The sequence below is a fragment of the Drosophila takahashii genome, chromosome 2R, assembly GCF_030179915.1.
Source record: "Drosophila takahashii strain IR98-3 E-12201 chromosome 2R, DtakHiC1v2, whole genome shotgun sequence".
Classification (NCBI taxonomy): Eukaryota; Metazoa; Arthropoda; class Insecta; order Diptera; family Drosophilidae; genus Drosophila; species Drosophila takahashii.
Genome location: NC_091679.1, coordinates 21,696,409 through 21,719,953, shown reverse-complemented (window position 1 = coordinate 21,719,953; position 23,545 = coordinate 21,696,409). Strand labels below are relative to the sequence as shown.

The following is a 23,545-nucleotide window of genomic DNA, read 5'->3' as shown; positions in this document are numbered from 1 at the left end:
TGTTTTTTTGAAGACATATTTTACAGAAAAAATTTGTTTAAACAAGAAAGTAAGTTAACTTCGGCCAGCCGAAGTTTATATACCCTTGCAGATTAGACCCCTGCATGAATCATTCAATTTTTGTTTTATCATAGTATATGAAATAAATTGAATGTTGTTCTAATTCATTTCGAATTGAATGAATCGAATGAATTATTTTATGAATTTTTTGCATTTTCCAGATTTTTTTTGTGCTTAGGTTAGGTTAGGTTAGGACGGCTGCCAGACTATAGCCCGGCACACTTAGACCTCTGTGGGTCCATTGTGATACCGTATGATCTCTATATTTGGGTCCCCTATCCGTTAAGAGTCAGCCTGTAGGTTGGTCGATCAGCAAGTCCCCCATCCGGAGGATTTAATAAAAGAGCTTAGACTCTTCAGATTAATCTGCGATATTTCGGTCAGGTCATTTATGAAAGGATATCCTAAGTGTTTCAGTCTAAGCCTGCATAGGGCTGGGCATGAACAGAGTAGGTGTTCCACCGTTTCCTCTTCTTCCTCATCCCTGCAGCTTCTACAAAAATCATTTTTTGGGGCTTTTAGCCTGCCGGCCTGTGCGCCAACGAGCCAGTGGCCTGTGAGTACTCGAATTAGCATGCCGCACTCAGTGCGGCTGAAATTAAGTAGGTCTGATGTTTTCTTATTGTTTATTGCAGGCCATGTCTGGTGAGAGATTCGGCACTGCAGTGTGTTTTGCCAATTGGTGTTGGCTAATTTGCAGAAATGGTTTTTAATAATTAGCTTAGCTTTTTAATTAGCCATAGGCATGCCAACAGTCTCCTTTCCTGGAAGGAGAGGTATGGTGGTTCCTTGCCTGGCTAGCTCGTCTGCTATACAGTTGCCTACGATATCCCGGTGACCCGGAACCCATATAAGGCTGACAGTAAACTGACAAGCCATCTCGTGAAGAGATTTGCGACAGTCTGCTATTGTTCGGGAGTTTGTGTTCGTCGAGTAGATTTATTTAATAGCCGCTTGGCTATCACTATATATGTTTATGTGTCTGTTCTGGGTGTTTAAGCCCCTTAAACAGACGAGTGCTTCCATTATAGCATACACTTCCGCTTGGAAGACACTGCAGTGGTCAGGAAGTCTGAATGACTGCCTGATCTCTAATTGCTCGGAGTATATGCCTCCACCTACGTGTCCGTCAAGTTTGGAGCCGTCTGTATATATACAGATTGCGTCTATTGAGCCCGGTCGGCACCGATCCCATGCTTCCCTACCTGGGATCAGAGCTTTGAAGGGCGTGTGACTGTATTCACGGGTTTTACATAGATCCGTTTTTGGCGGGATCAAATTGTCATGCTGAAGAATCTTAGCGTGACCATACAGTTGGGAGTTCCATTGCCCCGTATCCCTTAGTCGAATGGATGCCGATTTCGCCCTTTCCATGCCTGATAAGTCCAGGCTCTGGAGGTTCAAGATCGCATTCAGCGCTTCGTTTGGGGTAGTTCGAAGGGCTCCACTAATACACAAAGCCGCCATTCGCCTTTGTTAAGGGGAGTTAAGATACATTGTTTGTGTAGAGCGGTCCACCACAGAGCCACTCCATATAGTAGGATTGGCTTTTTTGTGCTTATTTTGAGAACAAAAAGTGGAAAATTTTTAACAAATCATTGTTAACTGCAAAGTAAATAAAATTCAGGCAGAGTTAATCACAAAATTATGGCCCTTTCTTCTTCAAAATAAATTGTCGTTTGAATTATTTCGGAATTCATGCCATTCATTCATTCAATTGTATTAAACTCAAAATTCTAATTAAATCATTCATATAAAAGAAAAAATTCAAAATAATTCATTGAATCCATTCATGCAGGGCTCTATTGCAGATATGCCTACTTAAAATGTTGCTTTTACATTGTCAAAAATTAAAACGCCTACTTTCTACAAAGTTACAATGTTTTTTCTATTTTTCTTTTTGATAATTCCTATGGGAGTCATAAGATATAGTGGTCCGATCCGGCTCGTTCCGACATATGTACTACCTGCAATAGAAAGAAGATTTTTGGGAAAGTTTCATCGCGATAGCTTTAAAACTGAGGGACTAGTTCGCATAGAAACGGACAGACGGACAGAAGGACAGACGGACATGGCTAGATGGACTCGGTGATGCTGTTGATGCTGATCAAGAATATATATACTTTATGTGGTCGGAAACGTCTCCTTCACTGCGTTGCAAACATCTGACTGAAATTATAACTCTGCAAGGGTATAAAAAGGAAGTTGTCAGTATTTCCTTGACACCGACGAATTTTTTGTTTGGTCTCCAAACTAGAGCCCTGCATGAATCAACACATTTCGAGACAATTTATGTTTCAAAACATTTTCACAAATTCGAATGATTCGAAACATCTAACACAAAGTGGTCCTATGTTTCAGCCTCTATAGAAAATCTGGTATTAATAGGAAACAATTAATTACCCAACGTAAAATCGACGCCTTCCCAATGTTTCGGATCACCTTAGATAGTTTCATATATACCATGTACAATATGGGCACTTCCAAAAAAAAGTCCACCAAGCCAAAAACCTTGAAACTTGAATAAAACATATTTCCACATGATTTTGCCCCGATATTAGTTTCTAATTAGTTGGATACTGAGCTTAACTACAAATTTGGAGTATAGTTTGATTATTTTTATGACAAACCCCACCAATATACGCAAAAATCAGTTTTTGGCTATTTTTTTGTTATTTTTTGGACCTGTCTTCTGTTATTAATTTATCCTATAGGAATGCTAATTTGTGACATTTTTCTGTACTGAATGCTTCATTCACATGCTAAACTATTAAGTTAAAAGCAAAACATCCAGCAATTGAGAGATAGAGGTAAAGAAATCTGCTTTACAAAACAGCCGGAAAAAATGTCCCGAGCGACATGTCCCGAGCGAATGTGGTTGAAACTGCATAAAAAAAACAACGGAAAACAATTTTTGAGTAAAACCAAAAGCATTTCACAGCGACATGTTTGAACAACATTCTAAAAAAATCGCATTCAAATATTCCATCAGAATTAGCTAATTTCTGGTGTTGTATGAACTTCCCCGAAATCCACTTCTATTTTTGTCCCGAGCGAATACGGCAGTTTTTTACCGATATCTTAAAAACTAAAAGTGGTACAAAATCAAGATTTTTACCAAAAATAGAGCTTGGATAGAGTGAAAAGAAAAGCCCATAATTAAAATTAAAATCCATTGTTTTACAATTTTTTTCAACTTTAAAGGTGTGCAAATGTCCCGAGCGACATTTTGGAAGTGCCCATATTCATTATACATATACAACAAAATATCCGTTATAGACGAAACCAAAATATTTTCATTAGTTAGGTAACGTGTTTTCTTTTTTGAAAAGCAAAACCAAATATAAATATCCGTGCGTGGCTTAGTGGAAATTTTAACTTATCAATACCTAAAAATAACATTATAAATTTAATGCATAGCGGGGGGTCAAAAAAACAATATAACACGACATTTTTGATTTTCGATTGCATAAAACTAGAATACATCTGAATACGGAAAAGGGATGGATTGCCTTGTTAAATTGCGGTACGCTATTGAACCAAAACGGTATCGTGCTCCTGTACAGAATAGAAGTCCAGCGTTTTTGCGTTGTTGTCCAGCGGAACAATTAGGTCCGGGTGCTGGCCATCAACATAGCAAAGTTGGGGAACGTTGCCGCCAAGCCGAAATCGCTTCATAACCAGTCCCTGCAGAGTCTGCACAGTAATCATTCGTGGAATCTTTTTCTCCCAAGTCTCGCCCGTAATCTGATGCCGTATGCAAACGTTAATTAGGTTCGATTGTTTCGCTTCGTTACGCGGTACAAAGTCTAACGGGGTACCATACTCTGAAAAAATATGTTAAAATTTCGGAATCCCCTAAACACAAAAAATACATACTTTTAACTAGCAGTGGATAGGTGCGATGTCTCCGGCAGAACTCACGCAAGGAATCCGATCCTTGGTGCGTCGCCTGCATCCACTCCAGGGCATACTTCTTCCAAATGTCGTACTCAGCCCCGCGTCTCTCCTCCGCTGTTACCTCAGCCTTGTTGATAAATTGCAGGCCGCCTATGCTAGCCACTGCCTTTGAGACCATTTCATCGAAATTTGACTTCAGATGCGGAGTCTTATTCAGGCGCCTTAGCTGCGGTAGCTTGTCCAGCTCGTTAAAAGCATCAGCCTGTTTTTGAAAATGATATTTCAGTTTTATTTTTGATTAAATAAGTGGAGTCGGGGTCTACCTCATTCCAAATGGGATTGTGAAGAAGATTCAACTGCTCCAGCGAGACAAACAAATTAAGCTTTTCCTGCGGATCACAATCGGGAAGTTTTATTTCCTCGATGCCGTTCTCCATGAGATTCAACACGCGCAACGTCGTCAAGTTGCCCAACTTTGCCACCTGGTCAAAATCCATTATGTTCGTTCGGTGCAAGTCGAGCTCCTGGAGTTGCCTGAAGATCTTCTTTCGATCGACCTCGACAAGCTGACCGAAAGAGTTCTCCTGCAGACCCAGTGACACAATATTCGGCCAGAGAAGCGCCGTCTGCATCACGTCTTTCCAATCCGAGAAGCCGCAGTTGCGCAGGTTGATGCGCTTTAGCTGCCGAAAGGAGGGCTCCAGATCAGTGATTTGGGATACCATGGGCAGGACCAGTCGGTTGGAGCTGAAGGGTTAGTAAAATGACAGTGGCAGTCAACCACAAATTAATTGTGCTCACTCACCTCAAGTTCAGGCTACTCAGGCAGGGCAGCTGCTGTGCGATGCTGGCCACAATCTCCCAGTTCCAGATCAAAGTGTGGCTCACGTTCAGCGTGGTCAGATGTGTCAGCTCCTTCAGGTACCCGGCAGCGTTTACGGGGGTCTGGTCAACGCTTACCTCTGCCAGCTGCTCGAACTTGCTCTGCTTTCGAGCGATTTTGTCCATGCCCACGACCTCAAAGAGCGAGGCCTGCAGGCTAGCTTGGGCCTCCCGGATGAGGGACTCGTCGACATTGCTCGAGTCGTAGTTCAGGTACCTCTCCCGGGCAGCGTCCTCCAGGGTGGCGCACGGCCCCACCTTGCCCGGTCGGATGAAACTGCCCCCCGTGGGCGTCTGCGTCTGAAAGTAGCGCTTGCCGTCTACGATGCCGTTGTGCTTGCCCCGCAGCCCGTCGTCCCACTCGATGCCCAGCCAGGTGCCCATGTGGCCGCTCACCTGAAACACGGACCACAGATCGGGATTAAGCTCTGCGGAAAACCTACTCCATCAACTTCCGTACCTCTCCCACATAACGCACTGTGCCGTAGTTCTCGGCTATCTTGATGCGGGTCCCGAGGGGATAAAACAGCTGTGCCTCATCGATAATTCCCACCATCGCTGGGCTGTTGTTTTTGTGTTTGCGGCGCCCACACAAATACACACGGGTCACTCGCACACGCCTTTGTGTCTGTTGTTCGCAGCTGCTGCCCAATTGTGCTCTATTTTGTCTCCGGCTGATTTTTCCCGGGCTTAAATCGACTTTGCAGCTTAGAAGGTTCGCAATTAGTGCTGTGAAAAATAATACAGCCGAAATTCTGAGTCACAAACTAATATTTTTATTTAGTTAGGTCTAGTGTGGCCGTAAGTGGAAGGTAACGAAATAAAGACCATTGGTGCAATCTGGTCTTACTTTACGGGCCAATGTAATGTAACGTTGCTATACGTAACGTAACTTTCTATACAGTACGTTACGTCTCGGCTATTCACATTATAGCCTGTTCAGACAGATGTACATATTTCTGCAACAGCGACCAAATTCATCCACAATTCATCCACAACAACAGGTATTGAAAAGACCAAATTAAAAATCAAAAAGATAATTCGAAATCCACCATAACTTGGGGGCTAAATTTTAAATTAATTAATTGGATTTTAAAAATCTATACGGCTGCTCCGAACAATATGATTTTTGGATCAACAGTTAATTCTATGACCCAAATGCTTAAATTTAAATTTTTCATATTGTTAACAATTTTGAAGTATTTTCAAAGAATTTAAAGATTTCTTCAGCATTTTTATACCCTTGCAGAGGGTATTATAATTTCAGTAAAAAATGTGCAATGCAATGATCAGCACCAATAGCCGAGTCCATCTAGCCACGTCCGTCTGTCCGTTTATCAGTCTGTCCGTCTGTCTGTCTATCCGTCTGCCAGTTTCTATGCGAACTATCAGTTTTAAAGCTATCGCGATAAAACTTTCACAAAAGTCTTCTTTCTATTGCAAGTAGTAGGGGAGAGGTCTTTAGGTTGGTACACTTTTTGTTTTTAATCTGCCATTTCGACATTCACTTGTGAAACTTCACGTATTTGGTACTGATCGAAAGGTTAGTCTATTAGCTTAAAAAAACCAATAACAAATTTTTTTTTCGTTAGGGAAAAATAAAAAATAATTTTTTTTTAAGTGTCAAAAAACGACATTTTGAAAAAGAGGTCTGTAAGTTGGGACACTTTTATAAGTCAATAATACTCACACAAAAAGTACTCGAAACTATAAGGAACTATTTATTTATGTTAATTTAATCAATTTTAGTTCGTCCTAAATTATTTCCCATCGATTTTTTAAGAACTTAGACCAAATAACAATTAAAATCAAAAGGCTCTTTGAACATTCACTTTTCCCCTAATATCAAAGAAATGTACTAGGCAGAAAGCGACCTCTGTCGGGCTAAGGGCCGGTTTATCGAGTCCCTGTCAAAGTCCCTAATAGCTATCTGTTCGAAAAACTTAAAGACCAGATAAACTGTTCGTAAAAGCAAATCCGCTTTCTCGACCGTTTAATTTATCTGAACGAGAAACAATTACAGAGTGCTGTTAACGCACAAAATTGTGCTGTAAAGGGGAAAAAATGGCGTGCTTCGATTATTTCATCAGCTGTTTGGGTATAATTCAAAGGAAAAGTCAGCTGTGATTTCGTTTCTTCTTCATAGTTGGCTTTGGGAAATCAGCTGTCATTCTATCGAGTCGAAAACAGCTTAACAGGGACTCCGAGTCCCTGTCAAAGTTAGCTCTCACATTGTTGCTCGAGAAAGCCAAAATGCCTTAGCAGGGACTCTATCTGTTCGAGAAATGTTAGCCGGCACTCGAGAAACCGGCCCTAAGGCCTTTTTGTATGAAAAACGGGTGTCTCAACTTACACGATCAAAGTGTCTCAACTTACACAAAATGGGATGTTTCTGAAAAAAATTAATAACTTTTTTCTGACTGTCATATCAACCTGATTCCCTTTTTAATTTATTAACAGTTAAATTACTAATGTTTTAAATCTTTTACAAAGTTAATTTAACGTGCTTAAATAAATTTGAATGGAATTTGGAAAAAGTGGACAAAAACTTTTTTGGTGAAAAATGGTACACGACTCTCACAGCTAATATCTGGCTAGAGCCTGGCTTATTATGTTTTCCCTAAAAGTTTTGTCACTAAAAAGGACTACAAAAAAGAATTAAAACAATTTTTTTAGTGAAAAAGTTTTGAGAAAATTGAGTGTCTCAACTTACAGACCGTCCCAACCTACAGACCTCTCCCCTACATATGTCGGATCGGACCACTATATCTTAAGGATCCCATAGGAATAATAAAACAAATACATATAAGAAAATTCATTGTAACTTTGTTGAAAGATGGCATTTTGATTTTTGACAACTTAAAAACAACATTTTAAATAGGCACGCAGAATCTGGAATCCATGGAACTGCACCGATAGAGTGAGCATTAAACTATAGGTATTTTACGTAACTCATACCTATTTTTGAGCACAAGTGACCCTTGCTTTAAAAATATTTATACATGGGCGTAAGCTAAAAGCTGGAGGGGGATTACACTTCAAGCATTTTAGCCCCCAAAGATTAGTAGGCTACGCTCATGTGCTTATACTCAAAGCAAAACTACTTAGATCGTTTAGAATTATGATATTTAAAATTGTGACAGGTTTGGGCACTGTTTGTGAATTGTCACTGTGAAGGAAGTAAGAAAAACAATTTTAAAAATTCCAAAACAATACACAAAAACCTGATGAGTGTCCTAAAAATTAGGAAAAATATTTTTATTTAATTTTTAAACGCTGTTCACAAATGAAGATTTTTAAACTTTGCTGTGACTATAAAATTTTGAATGCGCCCACCTCCTCTTGTGGTTGAGTTAGATTGAATTTTCCAAAACGACCGTATAAAAGAGACATGTAACTATTTAATTCCGAAAAGATTACCAAAATTGGTTAACCACTATTGAAGATATATCCCAAAAGCCGAAGAAATTTTGTGATTTTCTTAAATTAACGATACCGCAAATGCCAGAGCTGATGGACTATAGGCGTAGTGGCAACTTATGCTTAGAAAAGCCTCATTTATCGAAATAAAATGGTGGCCAGCCTGGACATCGACCCATGTCACATTTTGTGGGCCTGTGTAATAGGTAAAACTTTACATGTTTCAAGTTCCGTAAAACTTTTCAACAAATAACAGTTGTTTGAAAATTCAACAGGAACCATTTTGGGTCGTTCCCTTAGTTGTTAAAATTTTCTGTTGAATTTTTAACAATCAGCAATTCAACAGTTTAGGGACTACCCTCAACATTTTTCGACTAGTGAAACTCTTGGGGCCGGTTTCTCGAGTCCCTGTCAAAGTCCTTGATAGCTATCTTTCCAAAAAACTTAAAGACCAACTGTTCGTAAAAGCAAATTGGCTTTCTCGACTCCTTAAATTTATCTGAACGAGAAACAATTACAGAGTGCTTTTAGGGCAAAGTCAGCTGTGATTTCGTTTCTTCTTCTTAGTTGGCTTTGCGAAATCAGATTCCATTTTATCGAGCCGAAAACGCTTAACAGAGAGTCCTAGTCCCTGTCAAAGTTAGCTCTCAGATTAGATTTTTGTTTTTTATTTTAAAAATAACTCTGACCAGCTCAGCTCGTTAAAAATTGATTTTCACATCGATGTTTTCTTTATCTGTTTGAGAAATGTTATACGGCACTCGAGAAACCCGCCCTTACTCGACCTGATCTACTATACTTGCTTTTTTCAATCAAGACAAACAGCTCATCGTAAAAATTTTGAAGCTGAACTACTCGACCCGAAAATTTTTGTGAGCTGATTTACTGGAACTCTTTTTAAAGGGCACTTCGAATATACTCGTACGGGGCTCTAGTTTAAATTGAGTTTAACTCGATTTGTCAATACCTCCATGGGCACGCCAACAATTTTTCAAATCGGACCATTTATTAGAAGTAATGATCAAAAAATTTAATGGACGGTACGTGGCACTATCTTGGAAACAGCCGCTTTGCTGCTTGCATCTCTCCATCTCTCTCGCATTTTCTATAGCTGAGTATCTGGTAGTCGAGGCACTCGACTATAGCGTTCTCTCTTGTTTTATATATATTTATTAGCGTAAAGGCACCGAAGTATTATCTTTTCTGGGTCACTCGCCCCTCAACCATCGACCACTGCTAATCCAATTTGCGGCCGTCCACGGCAGACTCCAATACACAGATGGCTGAATGCACATCCGCATCTATATGTATACATTTGCATGTACACATACTTGGCGTATGGTGCACCCTCGACCCAAAGCAGCCGGTACAATAATTTTGGCGCCTAAATTAGCAGAGAGAAAGAGACCGAGAGAGAAAAAGCTTGGGAACGCGTGCGCCGAGAGGAAGAAAGTGAAAGCTTGCCCAAGGACAATGCGAGGCAACGGATCTAAAAGTCTCAGTCGCTCCCAGCCAGTCGCCCAGCAGAAACGACGCGCCTTACTTGCTACCCGCTTTTTTCCGGCCCACGGTTCGCGTGCTTGATGCAGATATGTATGCAGACGAAATGTGATTAAAGAAAAATAAGTAACAACAAATGTCCCATAGCCGTGGTTTTTGCTTAACGGTGTCGACAGCTCGTCGGTGATTCGAGGGGACGTAATCGATCCTAGCATCAAACCACGTGGTAGTTCGAGACAGGGGACGTATAGGTAATGGAAAAATCGAATCAATGTCGCCAAATGGCGGCTCTGTCGGACTTTTCTCTTATATTTTTCCGCAAAGTACGGTATCGTTTTTTTTTTAAAGGTAGTCGTTAAAAAACAGCGATAATACAGTTTAAACTCGGCGAGATGAGTTTTCTATACCAGCGAAAATATACATATAATACAACATATATTTGCTTGAACCCAAAGGCCGATTTCAATATGTACATTTATCGAAGAGCTTAAAGCCTTAAAGCCCAACCGTCCATCCATTAAAACTGATTACCTAACCCACAAAGGGGTACAATTAAATCAATATTGTCCCGCATTTTCGTTGCCATATGTTTTTGCTGTTGCCAGTGATAGTTGGTCAAAATAGTTGACAGTTCGGTATTTTTGTCCCAGTTCCTTTTTTACTTAGAGCTTTCCTATTTTCTTGGTTTTAAGCAACCCTGTCCTTCGTGCTCTTGACAATGAAGAGCACAATGTCAGGGTCTGCCCGTCAGTAATTCTGCTTATTAAATGTGATCCTTTTGGTCCATATTTGTGGCCTGATCTGACACATTATTCATAGCCTGTTTGGGGGCACACGGTCAAAAGTGAGCTTCGAATACGTCGCTGACTAAAAATGCAATAAGCCCGATGCGCTGACACACGGTGGCTAAATGTCTCGGCCTTCGGCTTTACGCTTTTGGGTCTTGGGCCTTGGCAAGTGGCCAATGGACAGCTGCGGCAACTGTCAACGCTGACATGATTTCATATTTATCTTTGCTCTTTGCCGGCAGGCCAGTGCCCATTTGGTTTTCCCGTATATTTAGCACCCAAGGACCCACTCCAACCCCTCCCGTGATATAGCACTCGCTGCTGCAATAACTAAGTTCAACAAGCAGTCGCGACGAATTGCACTCGGCAGAAAACACCGACCCACCTGCCGACGAAAGCGGAAGTCGAACAGTTTCATTTTGAGTTAGGCGGCTTAGCAGCCAGCAACTGAATGTGGTACAACTTCGCAAAAATTATATCATAACGATTTGTTCTCCGGTTAAAACATACCTCTAATTTAAAATATAAGTTTTTACATCAAGTAAATTTAAAAAGTCTGTTTCAACCTTGCCAAATTGAAAACTACCCAAAGACATGTAGGCTTTTATATGGCTTTGGAATATGACAACTTTTCCTCTGTGCATTATATGACTAATCAATTTATGTTCCTTTTTCGTATACAAGTTTGTGACCATTATTATAATCAATAATCTTTTTTAGAACCAATTAACCGAGGATCTCATTGAACTATCGCAGATAACACCGCCATAAAATGGGATGGGACTGGGACTGGGCAGTCGGAGGCATATCCGATGAGATCCCAAGGACTACTGGGCCAGAGTGCATCAATTACATGACAGACAGACGACGTTGGGTGGAGACGGTACTGCTGTCCGCCCTCTTCATCTTTATAATGCACCGCTCTTGGAAACGTCTGGCACCTATTAAACTGCCACCCCTGCACGAGATTCAGAAGCCACACAGTCCGACGAGGCTATTTCTCCTAATCGCTTTGTCAATGATTTTCGGCATTGAAATGGGCTTTAAACTCTCCGGGCAGTCGATGATTTTCGCCCTGAATCCATGTCACGTACAATCGTGTCTGCAGGTTATAGCTTTATCATGTGGCTTAAATACCCGAAATTTATATTGTGTATGATTCAAACAGATTTTTCTACTGGCTGCCAAGCCGACGAAGACGACGACAGCACTCTTTCGGATCCAGATGAGCAACCTCAACGGCCCTTTCCTGGCCTTTCTTTTCCCAGAGGTGGAAGGCCGCACATATCCCTTCGAGCAGGCTACGTATTGGATCCAGCACGCACTCCTCTACATTATCCCTATTTATCTTATTCGGAGCGGTAATTATAGAACACTTTGAGTTAGGCTTGAAACTTAACCGTATTTTCTCTTTTAGGAGCGTACACCGTCGAGGATTTCAGCGAATTTCACTGGTCTCACATAGGTACCGCCTTCATGTTGTTTTACCACTTCGTCCTGCTTTCGCCGCTCTCTATAGTAAGTTGTCTTACACAGAATATTTATATTACTTTCACCGATGCATTTCCAAGATCATTGTATGAAAGAAAAAAACCTCTTAAAGAGATATATGTATATATATAAAGTATATACATTCTTGATCAGGATCACTAGCCCAGTCGATGTATCCATGTATGTCTGTCTGTCTGTCTGTCTGGATGAACGGTGAGATCTCGGAAACTACAAAAGCTAGAATTAACATTTTTAAATCGGACAATCCATTAAAAAGTGAGCAAAATTGAAAACAGCTACTAGATGGCGCTGACGACTGCTTACCTCTTTGCCTCGCACTTCCTTTAGCTGAGTAACTGGTATCTTGTTGTACATATGTTAAGTCATAGAAAGATCCTGTTTTATTTCTATAGAAAAAACGATACAAACCATGAAAAAATTTCTTCACGTACATTCCTAAGAAATATGGGTCCATCGAGGATAATTGTTTCGAGTTTCCATAATCAAAACAATTACCAAAAACAATTGCATTTTAAAGCTAGTAGTTATGTATACATTACTATATAACCTAGGGGAAATCACGGTACATCGATAATACTATTTTTACTACATAATAATATTTTTCTCCCTACTTCTTCGCAGTTCACTGGCATCAATCTGGACCACATGCTGTGTGCGGCGATGTCGGATCCATTTCAGGGCTCCAACTACCGACTGTTCGCCTGTTGCCACCAGACTTTGCTGTGTCCGCTGCTGAGCAAGGGCACCGTTCTGCTGTTCAACCGCCGAAGTAGGAGCAGTACCGGCCTAAACGGATCGGGGGGTTTGCCGGCGGCGAGGAGCGAGGAGGCTCAGTACCACCAGCTGACTCCTGCCGAGTATGCTACGCAGGGGGACGCGATCATGAGACATCGATTCAGCGGCCAGGATGCGGCGGACGAAGGACATTCCCATGACGCAGGCGAGATGGCGTCCCTATCGGCGGAGTACATGCCGACGACCAAGATCGACTAGTACAGAAGCGGAAAGGAGACCGAGAAATGCCTACTGCGTCTATTATGCCTGTCAATTCCGAATCCGCGTAGGGCACCTTCAGTGCTAGCCTCATAGCCCGATTATTCTGAAATACGATGGATTTCATGTGAGAACTGAGAGCTGAATGTGTTGATCAAAGACGTGTAGATAATAACAATTAAGGCTAATTTTCATGCTCATCGAGGTTATACTTCTAAAAAAACCAAAAATTAAATACTTGTTCAATTCTTACTTTGATGGCAAATCAAAAGTTAAAACACAGCAAGGAATAACAATAGTATACATTTCTTAAATTGTAAGCCCCTAGCGAACCAAAAATAAATTACAATTTCAAATCGCGCGCCAAGGGTTGGGCCACTCCGTAGATACGCGGTCGGTCCGGCAACACTGACCAACTGAACTAACCAGTGAAGCAGCCAAAGTCGGCCGAAAATCCAACGCAGCCGCCAGGTCAATAGTAAACGCTTCAAATAGGTGAGGTTGGTTTTCCTATTTCTTGCAGTCGACTTACAGCAGTTTCCTGTCGTAGCGAGGCTCAGCTGTTCAATGTTTTGGTTCGCCCGCGAACTAGTTCGCTCACGCTGAGTCACGACGAGCTAGCATTTTGTTCTAACGTGAGTGACGAAGCGCCGCGCACCAAATTCTGCTGTTTGCCAAAGAAAAACGTGCTTATTGCAATTTACTTATTTTCCGATAGACCGACTCGTCTCTCCGCGCTAACCCTGTGCCTGTGCTGTGGCAGAACGGTCTGCAATACTTTGTTTTGATTCCTTGTGCCCTGCGACGACAAACAGCACAACCGCCCTAGAAAAAAGGCCCTCGTTAAGTATGCGCTTCTCGGGCTTTCGCAAATGTTAATTTGATAACAAAAAGCGGCGGCAGTGCCTTTAATTTCAATTAGGTGTAAAAAAAGCGGCGGAGGCGACGTTTACGCCGCAGATTTGTATAAGAATATCCCGTATGTTCGAGGGCGAGTGTGTGTGAGTGAGCGCCGAAGATGCGCGAAAACGTCAATTAATTGCTGCAACAACAACCGCACGGCGCAAATAACGTGGGGCCAAAAGGTGCGAATGAAGCGCAAAAAAAGAAAAATCAATAGGAATAGAATGCAAATCGCTCGGGAACATGTATCGATATACGGCCCAAGCCCAGGTCCAAGTCAAAATCAGCGCCAGCAGGAGCCAGCGAGTCGTCGCTATTAATAAACAAAATTAATATCGCAATATCGGACGGCCGCTGCGTCGCCTACGCAGATGATGCGTTGCAAACGCCGAGTTGCGTAATTGCCGCAGCAAAGTGTGCGAATCGAGTCCGCGAAAAAACAACAAACAGGTAACTTGTATTTCGCCGCTAAAACGTTAGAACAAAGTTCGTGGCCAGAGTCTCCTCTCTAGCGTGTGTGGTCGACCGTCTCCGTGTGCCCGTGTGTGTGTGTTTACTTCGGTGTAAGTGCAAGTTCTGTGCCAACAACAACATGGCCGCCGCAACAGATGGATCTGGCTCTGCCAGGGCAGCCGCAGCAGCGGCATCGACGTCGCCGCGAACAGCATCCAACGGCAGCGTTCTGACCGGCAAACCGTTCGGATCCGCCACCTCGGCTGCTGCGGCGGGTGCGGGCTCTGCGGCAGCCTCCTCCGCCGGATTGCCCGCCTCCGTCTCCCACTTCTACTACAAGCACGGCCTCTTTCTGTCCAGCTACCCGACGTGCGCGTCCAGCATCGCCTTCATGGCGATTCTGCTTTCGTGGTGAGTGCCAAATGTATACATATGTATGTGCAAGATTACGAAGCTGTGTTGATTGATAAAGCTTGGAGTTGATAAAAAGTTCGAGTTTATAATCTGTTAGTCAATCTTGGCATGAGTCGAAATTGCATTTTCGAATGTAGGTGTTTCCGGTATGCACATTGCAAGCCAGTGGTGCGCAGCATAAAGCAGCAGCCCTTGCCCATGGTAAACGATTTTTCTATGCCGCCAATCTGCCGACGCGCAGTATAAATACGCATCAAGTTAGCAGGACAACTTTTGAAATTGCAATTTTTATTATTGACAATTTGCCGTTATTTATCCGTAAATTATTCGTGAAACAATTAATTTTGCCGCTCAACTATTTTAAAAGTTACCAAGACTTTCCAACCATACTCCCACCACAGTACTAATTTGCACCATAAAGCGCTTCGGTGGGAGTGACATGGTGTGGGGATCAGTTGAAGCCTCGCGAGTCGCGATGAGGAAATTTGGTCATCGTCGAGGGTATTATGGTTCGTTCTCAGTATAAGACCATATTTGAACATAATTTGAAGGCATCTGTGGACAAATAATGCCTCGGAACCATCTCGATCCACCAACAGGATAATGATCCTAAGCATACGGCGCATAGCCTGAAGAATTGGCTGCTGTTTTATGCTTTCCGGCAATTGTTTTCACCATCATAAGGCCTGGGCATAGACTTTTGTCACTTTTGGACTTTTGGCATAGACAGTTGTAATCAACTTAGCAGAACATCTCATAATTTTAAAAATAATTGAGCGGCAAATTTTTTTTTTCACGAATAATTTACGGATAAATAACAACAAATTGTCGATAGAAAAAAATTTGCATTTTCAAAAATTGCATTGGTAACTTTATGCACATTATAGAAAGAGCACTTCAATTCCGTTTAAATGACACAAAAGTATTCTTAAGCCATTAAGACCCCCTAAGCTTTTTTTTTGTCCATCTTGAGACACGTTATCCTTTTTCTTTTTTATTGTTGAATGCGCTTAGCACCAAGCTTTAAAATGTGACATTCCCCTTTTTTTTTAATTACTTGGTGATTTATAAAAAATTAAAAAGTAAAACCAATATACTGGCCACATAGGGGGGTAAAATCGCCACACCACTGGGGCAATTTCGTCACCTGAAAAATGTAGGGAGTTTAACGCCTGTAAATATGCTACACTGATCAAACGTACCATTTTTGTTGACGTCCTATATTTGTTGCTGCTGCTGGTAGTCTGTTCGTTAGCAAGCTCGTCAAATAAAAAAATATGTATTTAAAATAGGTGCGAATTTACCCTAAGCATAGGGTGACGAAATTTCCCCACATAGTACTTTTTAGAAATAATTTTTTTTCTTCCGAAATTAGGCGCGAAGTTAAAATTCACTAACGCAGAAATGCACATTATAGCACTGTGCATTATATAAAAAAAACTGTATCGGTATATTTTTGTTATATTTGTTTATTTTTGCTCAAACAAAATAAAAATCAACAATTAACATTTCGAGGGACCGTAATTATTATGAGTTTTATTTTAAAACTCACACAATAATCATTATTTTTGATAAAAAAAAATAAAACTCTAAAATAATCATTATTCATGAGTTTTAAAATAAAAAGCAACAAGAAAGGAAGCTAGCTTCGGCCAGCCGAAGCTTTATATACCCTTGAAGATCATTCCTATTAATTAACAAATCGCAAAAATGTTCAATTTTCTAATATTTCTCATTAATTTTCCGATTGTTCCTATGGCAGCTATATGATATATACGTCCGATTTTGATCAAATTAAAATTGAAATTCGGAAATATTTAAAAAGAGTCATATCCTAGAGTAGAAGATAATACAATAAAAACCAAAGAAGCTAGAATTTATTTCCTATTACTTTTCCATTAATTTTCCGATCGTTCCTATGGCAGCTATATGATATAATAGTCCGATTTTTTAAATAATTATTTCGAAATTCAGAAATGTTTAAAAATAACATCCCCAAAAGTAGAAGATAATATTTCAAAAAACACCGAAGCTAGAATTGTTTTAAGTTTTTTTTCCGATCCTTCCTATGGGAGCTATAAGATATAGTTGTCCGATCCGGTCGGTTCCGACATATGCAATAGAAAGAAGACTTTTACGAAAGTTTCGTCCCGATAGCTCAAAAACTGAGAGACTAGTTTGCGTAGAAACAGACAGACGGACAGACGGACGGACAGACGGACATGGCTAGATCGACTCGTCTTGTGATGCTGATCAAGAATATATATACTTTATGGGGTCGGAAACGTCTCCTTCACTGCGTTGCAAACTTCTGACTGAAATCATAATAATAATTATTTCTGATCATGGAATGGAATGGTGGACAAACGGTGGACAAACGATTCCATGCAAAACAAGAGAGAACGCTATAGTCGAGTTCCTCGACTATTAAATACCCGTTAATCAGCTTAACAACTTTAATATAAATATGCCTTCTTGTATGTTTTTCGCGCGCCCAATTTCAAATAATTTACATTTTGCATTCACATATTCCAAATTAGAGTGACCAGCTTTTTTTCAGCACCAGCAGGAGTGTTGAACACGCGGCGACGGCGCCATCTATGGCACGGAATTGGTACTGTTTGTACACAAAACGGCTTTTTGCGGTTTGTAGGTGTTAGAGGTGGCGTGGCATCTTGATAAAATAAACTTGCTGCGTAGGAAGCCCAAGAATATGTGTAGGAAATCTCAAACTGGACGTTAGTCTAGCTCAGAGAAGCTGGTTCGAGTAAAATGACAAATTCAAATTTTGAAAACGGGAATCGTTTGACCCCCATTTGATCAGTTTTGCCCACCCTTTAGTTTTTTTGACCACGTCCAGTTTCCAAAATATCAAATTTCGAAAATTTTCGAAAATCAAAAATTAGACTTTTTCAAATCTTTTTTTGTGGAATCGTTTGACTCTTATTTGACCACCATTGCCCACCTTTTAGAATTTTGAAAAAGTCAAAACTTTGGAAACTGTGGCCATTTTTCGTTTTTCTCAAAATTCGAACATTTTAAAGTCGTATTTTTCAAAACTTTTTTTGTCCAATCGTTTGACCCCCGATTGACCATCATTAAAAAATTTTACACTTTTAAGTTTTTGTTAAAAACGGATTGAACATCTCTTAAAATTAGTCAATTAGTTTGTCCAATAGCTTAAACTAATTATATTCGACATGGGTTATGCAAAACAGGTAATTCAGCAGTCAAATATCTGAATGGAGAATTATAGCAGGTAGTGAGTAAAGTTTGCAAACCTTGTTACCTGTGCGAAAGGGTTAACATTTTTTACGATACTTTTTATGGGTTTTTCGTAAGAGGTATCTTCCGCAACCTGCTTCAATTTTAAACCTGAAACACTTGTCTCGATTTGAAAATCGCTTTCCTCCTCGAATCTCACATTAGGTATAAAAATCGACACCCAGAACGCACAATTAGTCTATTTTTGTGTGAAAAGTGAAGTGAAAAGTTGTGCGCGATATTTGAAAACGCTTGCAGTGTACCAGAACTATTGTGAATCGTGAATAAAAGTGAAGTGGCATTGTACGAAATTCTGCGTCTTTGTGTTTGTGGATCCTTGTTAATTTTGTTAAGAGTCTTTTTTAAGACTTGCAAATGTTTCAAGTTTGATTTGTGATTTAAATATCAATTCGTCCTGATACCAGAATTTCGTGCTGTGTCATAAGTGTTGGTGCATAAGTGTTATCAGTGTTGTGACTATTCCTTCGATTTGTTTCACAAGGAATTGAAGTGAAGTGGCGTTACACGAAATTCTAAGAAACTTCCTATGTTAGTGTTTTATTTTGCGCATCCTTGTAAATTTTGTTTAGAGTCTTTATAAAGACTTGGTAGTATACATTTAATCTGTGCGTTTTACATTCCCTGTAGTTCGCCGGGACTGGTCCCGAACTAGCGAAATCGCCATACACCGGGGGCTTGGGACTGACTCCCGTTCATACCACCCGCAATGTAAATTTCTATCCACTTTTACCACGGCATGTCCTAGGCGGTGGTCATATGGCGAAGTTCTGCATTACCTTTCGCCACAAAAGGGACCGATAGGTGGTCCCATTTCATACCCCTTTTCGCCACAAAAGGGGCCACCTATCGGAACACCTATCGGTCCCTTTTGTGGCGAAAAGGGGTATTAAATGGGACCACCTATCGGTCCCTTTTGTGGCGAAAAGGGGTATGAAATGGGACCACCTATCGGTCCCTTTTGTGGCGAAAAGGGGTATGAAATGGGGTTGGTGTTTTCAATACCAAAAAAGCTGAATGCTATGAAACTTCCCAAGAAAAAATACTTTTTGTTAAATTAATTTATTGTATTATAAGTAGACAATTTTTCTATTTTTTTAATTTATATTTATTGAACAAAATCCTCTGCTGACACGTTTTTGTTGAGTTCCTCATTGTTGTTATTATTTGATTTGAATTTATTTTTAAAAAATCGTTTCTTTTGCAATTGAATTGCCTTGGGAATCAATATTTCTGCATTACCAGATTCTGAAACAATATCTGAAAAGAAAAAAGATTTTAGTGTTTTAAAATAAAATGAGAACAGAAACTAACTTCGGCAAGCCAAAGTTTTAATACCCTTGCAGCTTTCAGGAATAAAATTGTAACTAGAAAAGCATAAATATAAAATAAGAATAACCAACAGTTAAATGTAGACTTATTTCACGCTTTTGAAACTTGAACCGACAGACAGACGGACATGGTTAAATGGATTTACTTTATAGGTTTGAAAAGGTCTCCTTTACTGCGTTACAAACTTCTGGACTAAATTATAATTCCCTCTGCATGGGTTTATATATATATTTTTAGTTTTTGTTATACAAGCCTGTTCACATCAAGCCATGTTTTAAAAGTGAAAAGCAGAAAAAGACTGAAAGAAATAGGATTAAAGACAGATGGCATTCTAAGAAAATAGATTGAAATTGAATCAAGAAACTAAGTATATTATAAAAAATACAGTTATAAAAATAACCTACCTTGGAGTGCACCATAAAAATGTGTAAATGAGTTTAAGGCTTTTTTTCCAGAAAGGCCTTTAACATTAAATCCCACAACGAACTCATCTGTGAGAATCCTCCCCAAGTTTTTTAAAACCCCTTCTGGCAGCAACAACGATCTCATGGCTTTAATCTAAAAAGGAAGAAAATTTCAATATAATGTTTATATCAAAGAAAAAAGACTTACGTAGGAGTCCTTTGCACAACTATTAATATTTTGGTTGACTATATTTAGGGCCTCCTCATCTTTAATTGGGAAACATTTCGCCACGTTTGTGTTTTCCACTCGTTGCCGCACCAGTTGCGAAACAATAATTTTTTGTTCCGCAAGGGAAAGAATTATTTCCTCAAGTTTTTCTAAAAGAAATTAAAATTTGATTATAAGAGCATTTAGCAAGGAAAAAATATACATATTTAAGAAAAGAAACATCACTGAAACACTTATTTAAAAATAATATAAATTAAATAAAAATTATTTTATATTTTTTAAAAACAAAAAAATGTCTAAGGTTTATAGTGCAAAACAAAATTTAACGTCAAAAAGTTTAACATTTTACCATTTATTTCCGCGATTTGCTTCTTAACTTCGCAACAATTTGTGCACACTGACGGCGGTTGAAAAGGTTCGTCTGAAATGGAAAACGAATGTACTTTACGTAACAAATTCGGTCGTAATGAGATTATACATACCAAAGGAAAAATCTGTGAAACTGCGCTTCGAGATTTTTGAAGGAGTAGCCATTTCTGTTCTTCTATTCTATCTTCAAAAAATATAAATAAAAACTAACAAAACCAATGAAACCGACACATCTGACAAAACAAACAAATCGACAAAAACAAAAAACTACAACATTAATATTTATTTTTTTAAACTTCCCTAATAAAAATGAAGCATGGGAAAAATAACCATCCCACTTTCCCCTGGAATAACAACGGCCTTGCACTCTAAATTTTCTAAAGGAAATCTTTCTTCCTCTTGCATAGACATATCTTTAGCAAAATAAATACCTAAACATGTTGAAACTACTGGTAGATCATAAAACCTGTCTAAATTGGTAAATCGTTTCCCTACTATTGCTGCCCCTTGACTGTCTAATTCTATAATTTTTATTGGAATTCCTTTCTTTATAAAACAAAAATTATCAGGTGACTTACAAGTAAGCGTACAACCCTTAAAATTACATTTTTTACCTACAATTTTGGCATATTCTTGCACTAATGGTGGTTCATATATTTGTTCTGATAATTTCCTGTGAATTTGCTGCAAAATTAATGACGGTTTTTTTACCATTTTTTTCAAAGATTGTAGATAATTCTCAAAGGAATAACAGGATCCAGAAATTGGATCACCTACATGCTGGACCGTCTCTTTTAAATGAACTAAACTATGAATATTATACGAAATACTATTTTGACCAAATAAAACAGCAAAATTTTTAACAAAATAATTTAGCATTGCTTGGCATAGATTTAGGTTTGCCTCTCGTTGCTGTGAACAACACAGAAACCTATACGAACAGTGTAAAAGTAGAAACTCGTAATAAACATCATGATGGACACAATCTTTAAGAGCAATTGGTCCTGAATACAATAAAAATTGCCGAAACTCAGTAGCCTTCCAATGATTAAGATCAACTAACGATCTGGGCTTTCTTGCAAATTCATTAGGGATATATCGACGCATATTTATTAACCTATTTGAAATGGTATCTTTTTCTCTATTGGAAACTCTAATCGAAACGCTATTACTTATGAGTCCCTTTAAAAATTTACGCATTACTCCTAGTTCTACGAGGTGCATGCTATCTAAAGGAATTTGTGTCACCATGCCCACATTTAAATTTTCTAAGACGGTTTTCTTTGCCAAGTATTCGGCCTGGTGATGATCTGGATATTTCCTATCTAAAAAATCCTGGTCGCTAATTAGATTTCCTGATTCTGTACAATATGTTAAAGTACCCTCTATTTTTTTCCCCACCTGGGTACATTTTGCGCAACCATGTCGGGAAGTATGACCTGGTGTTCCACTAATAAAAGCCCTAGCAGGAGCATCGCAAACAATTGCCCTAATTTTCATATTTATAAAAGTCCCATTTTTTTCCATGCCATTCTCAATTATTCCAGACAATTCTTCAAACAAAGGACTCAAATATTCTTCACAGTTGTTTGGTTTTGTGTACCCCAGAAAAACTCCTACACAAATAACTGGCGTATTTACAAAATTATTAACTCTTATCAAAATGGGCCAAAGTTGCGCCCGGGAACTTTTAAAAATTGGCAGTCCGTCTATATTAATGTCAATCACTAACTGATTTTCACTCTGATAGCAGTCTAATAACTTCATAAATTGATTTTTAACTCCTACATGTAAGTATTGGCCACCTGCTACCCGCGAAATAATTGGCTTGGAGGGACAAGAAGACTTATAAAAAGAACTGACGTCTAAATTTTCTTCGCGCAAAATTTTAATCAGGTCTTTGGCGCATTCGCGGGAGACTCTATGCTTATTGTGCCATTGGCGAAGCTTGTCATTTAACAAACCACTATTTCGGACTGGAGGTCCGTCATTAGTTTCTACACGTAACTCTTCTGTTTCTAAGGCTTCCATATGATTATCGAAATCTGCTGTATTGAATGCCCAACTATCAGACACTTCTAATTCACTTGGCGGCTGCGCTTGCTCTATTTCCCTAAATCTTTTCTGACATTTCTCCTTTTCCTCTTTAATTAATCGACGAATGTGCCTGTTGCTGTTCATGGCTGAATATCACATATTATTAGGGATTTAACTTGCACAACATATATGGCGGTACTCACCTGTTGACGACACTTCAGAACACAACAAAATATAACACTTTAAATGTACAATAAGACAATTTACAATAAGACAATACAATGTTTACAAAATTTGGCGCACGCGTTGGGTTAGTGATGGTAGCGGAGTTGGGTAGTGATGGCAATCCGTTACGATTAATATTGCGACTACCGATATCGTATAATCGATGGCAATAAAAACATTGTTAAAAATATTGCTGCAGCTAAATTGCTCATTATTAAATATAAATAATATAAAAAGAAATAAAATTCTATCATTTATTATTTTATTTTATCTCATTATTAAGTTTTTATTTTATTATTTTAACTTTTTTTAAATTTGTTTTTTATATAAACAAAATAAAGTTGTATTCGTTATTAAAATCATTATATACTTGTCAAAAATTTCATTTTACAATTTTTTTAACTCATATTGAAGTGTTCACATAGAAGTGTTCACTCTCCGATAACTCTTTTGCTCTTGTAAAAAATACACACGCCACCTATTGACCCTTAAGGGACCACTGGGTGGTCGATCCCTTTTCTACCCCGAAAGTGCCACCGGCCCCCTTGAGAACTACAGGGATTGCTAGTGCTTGCGAATTACCCTGTAGTTCGCCGGGACTGGTCCCGAACTAGCGAAATTGCCATACACCGGGGGCTTGGGACTAACTCCCGTTCATACCACCCGCAATGTAAATTTCTATCCACTTTTACCACGGCATGTCCTAGGCGGTGGTCATATGGCGAAGTTCTGCATTACCTTTCGCCACAAAAGGGACCGATAGGTGGTCCCATATTATACCCCTTTTCGCCACAAAAGGGGCCACCTATCGGACCATCTATCGGAGCACCTATCGGTCCCTT

General features: G+C 39.5%; 4 protein-coding genes and 1 long non-coding RNA gene across 12 annotated transcripts in view; 2 read left to right on the top strand and 3 right to left on the bottom strand.

Moving 5' to 3' along the window:
- Positions 1-3,219: 3,219 nt before the first annotated feature.
- Tbce (Tubulin-binding cofactor E) lies at positions 3,220-5,672 on the bottom strand. Its single transcript, XM_017149935.3, has 5 exons — positions 5,303-5,672; positions 4,766-5,238; positions 4,284-4,707; positions 3,940-4,222; positions 3,220-3,887 (listed from the first exon to the last, which is right to left on the bottom strand). Exons 1-5 carry the CDS (start codon positions 5,396-5,398, stop codon positions 3,592-3,594), a joined length of 1,572 nt encoding a protein of 523 aa, XP_017005424.1. The 5' UTR covers positions 5,399-5,672; the 3' UTR covers positions 3,220-3,591.
- Positions 5,673-9,663: 3,991 nt separating this feature from the next.
- LOC108068589 (transmembrane protein 164) lies at positions 9,664-13,411 on the top strand. 4 transcript variants are annotated; one of them, XM_017158251.3, is made up of 5 exons: positions 9,664-10,013; positions 11,307-11,658; positions 11,719-11,911; positions 11,968-12,068; positions 12,684-13,411. In XM_017158251.3, exons 2-5 carry the CDS (start codon positions 11,323-11,325, stop codon positions 13,053-13,055), a joined length of 1,002 nt encoding a protein of 333 aa, XP_017013740.2. In that variant the 5' UTR covers positions 9,664-10,013; positions 11,307-11,322; the 3' UTR covers positions 13,056-13,411. The 4 variants fall into 4 exon arrangements, with proteins under 4 accessions (XP_017013740.2, XP_017013739.2, XP_017013741.2 ...); XM_017158250.3 differs by having other exon boundaries at positions 11,271-11,658; XM_017158252.3 differs by lacking the exon at positions 9,664-10,013 and adding an exon at positions 10,908-11,006.
- On the bottom strand, positions 12,630-13,723 carry LOC138912792 (uncharacterized). Of its 2 annotated transcripts, none has more exons than XR_011418346.1 (2): positions 13,588-13,723; positions 12,630-13,161 (listed from the first exon to the last, which is right to left on the bottom strand). It is a non-coding gene; the product is annotated as an uncharacterized lncRNA (long non-coding RNA). The 2 variants fall into 2 exon arrangements; XR_011418345.1 differs by having other exon boundaries at positions 13,482-13,621.
- Positions 13,685-23,545, top strand: part of SCAP (SREBP cleavage activating protein) — a 25,248-nt gene continuing 15,387 nt past the window's right edge. The window contains exon 1 of the mRNA XM_044392719.2: positions 13,685-14,822. Coding sequence (XP_044248654.1) covers positions 14,551-14,822 — 272 coding nt within the window. The 5' untranslated portion in view covers positions 13,685-14,550. The remainder of the gene's footprint in view (positions 14,823-23,545) is intronic.
- LOC138912790 (uncharacterized) lies at positions 19,151-22,825 on the bottom strand. 4 transcript variants are annotated; one of them, XM_070214111.1, is made up of 6 exons: positions 22,682-22,825; positions 20,555-20,625; positions 20,422-20,493; positions 20,052-20,221; positions 19,844-19,997; positions 19,151-19,367 (listed from the first exon to the last, which is right to left on the bottom strand). In XM_070214111.1, exons 2-6 carry the CDS (start codon positions 20,604-20,606, stop codon positions 19,216-19,218), a joined length of 600 nt encoding a protein of 199 aa, XP_070070212.1. In that variant the 5' UTR covers positions 20,607-20,625; positions 22,682-22,825; the 3' UTR covers positions 19,151-19,215. The 4 variants fall into 4 exon arrangements, 3 of the variants coding, with proteins under 3 accessions (XP_070070212.1, XP_070070213.1, XP_070070214.1); XM_070214112.1 differs by having other exon boundaries at positions 20,555-20,621; positions 22,682-22,821; XM_070214113.1 differs by having other exon boundaries at positions 20,555-20,647; positions 22,682-22,713.

Bases quoted from the DNA above. Each gene is read 5' to 3' on its own strand.
- LOC138912790 (XM_070214111.1), bottom strand. From the start codon at position 20,606: ATGGCTACTCCTTCAAAAATCTCGAAGCGCAGTTTCACAGATTTTTCC. The intron at 20,222-20,421 runs GTAAAATGTTAA...AATTTCTTTTAG, and splicing joins GCAAATCGCGGAAATAAATG to AAAAACTTGAGGAAATAATT. The intron at 19,998-20,051 runs GTAAGTCTTTTT...CTTCCTTTTTAG, and splicing joins GTTGTGCAAAGGACTCCTAC to ATTAAAGCCATGAGATCGTT.
- LOC108068589 (XM_017158251.3), top strand. From the start codon at position 11,323: ATGGGATGGGACTGGGACTGGGCAGTCGGAGGCATATCCGATGAGATC. The intron at 11,912-11,967 runs GTAATTATAGAA...TTTCTCTTTTAG, and splicing joins TATTTATCTTATTCGGAGCG to GAGCGTACACCGTCGAGGAT. The intron at 12,069-12,683 runs GTAAGTTGTCTT...ACTTCTTCGCAG, and splicing joins TGCTTTCGCCGCTCTCTATA to TTCACTGGCATCAATCTGGA.
- Tbce (XM_017149935.3), bottom strand. From the start codon at position 5,398: ATGGTGGGAATTATCGATGAGGCACAGCTGTTTTATCCCCTCGGGACC. The intron at 5,239-5,302 runs GTACGGAAGTTG...TCCGTGTTTCAG, and splicing joins CAGTGCGTTATGTGGGAGAG to GTGAGCGGCCACATGGGCAC. The intron at 4,223-4,283 runs GTAGACCCCGAC...TTTCAAAAACAG, and splicing joins ACAATCCCATTTGGAATGAG to GCTGATGCTTTTAACGAGCT.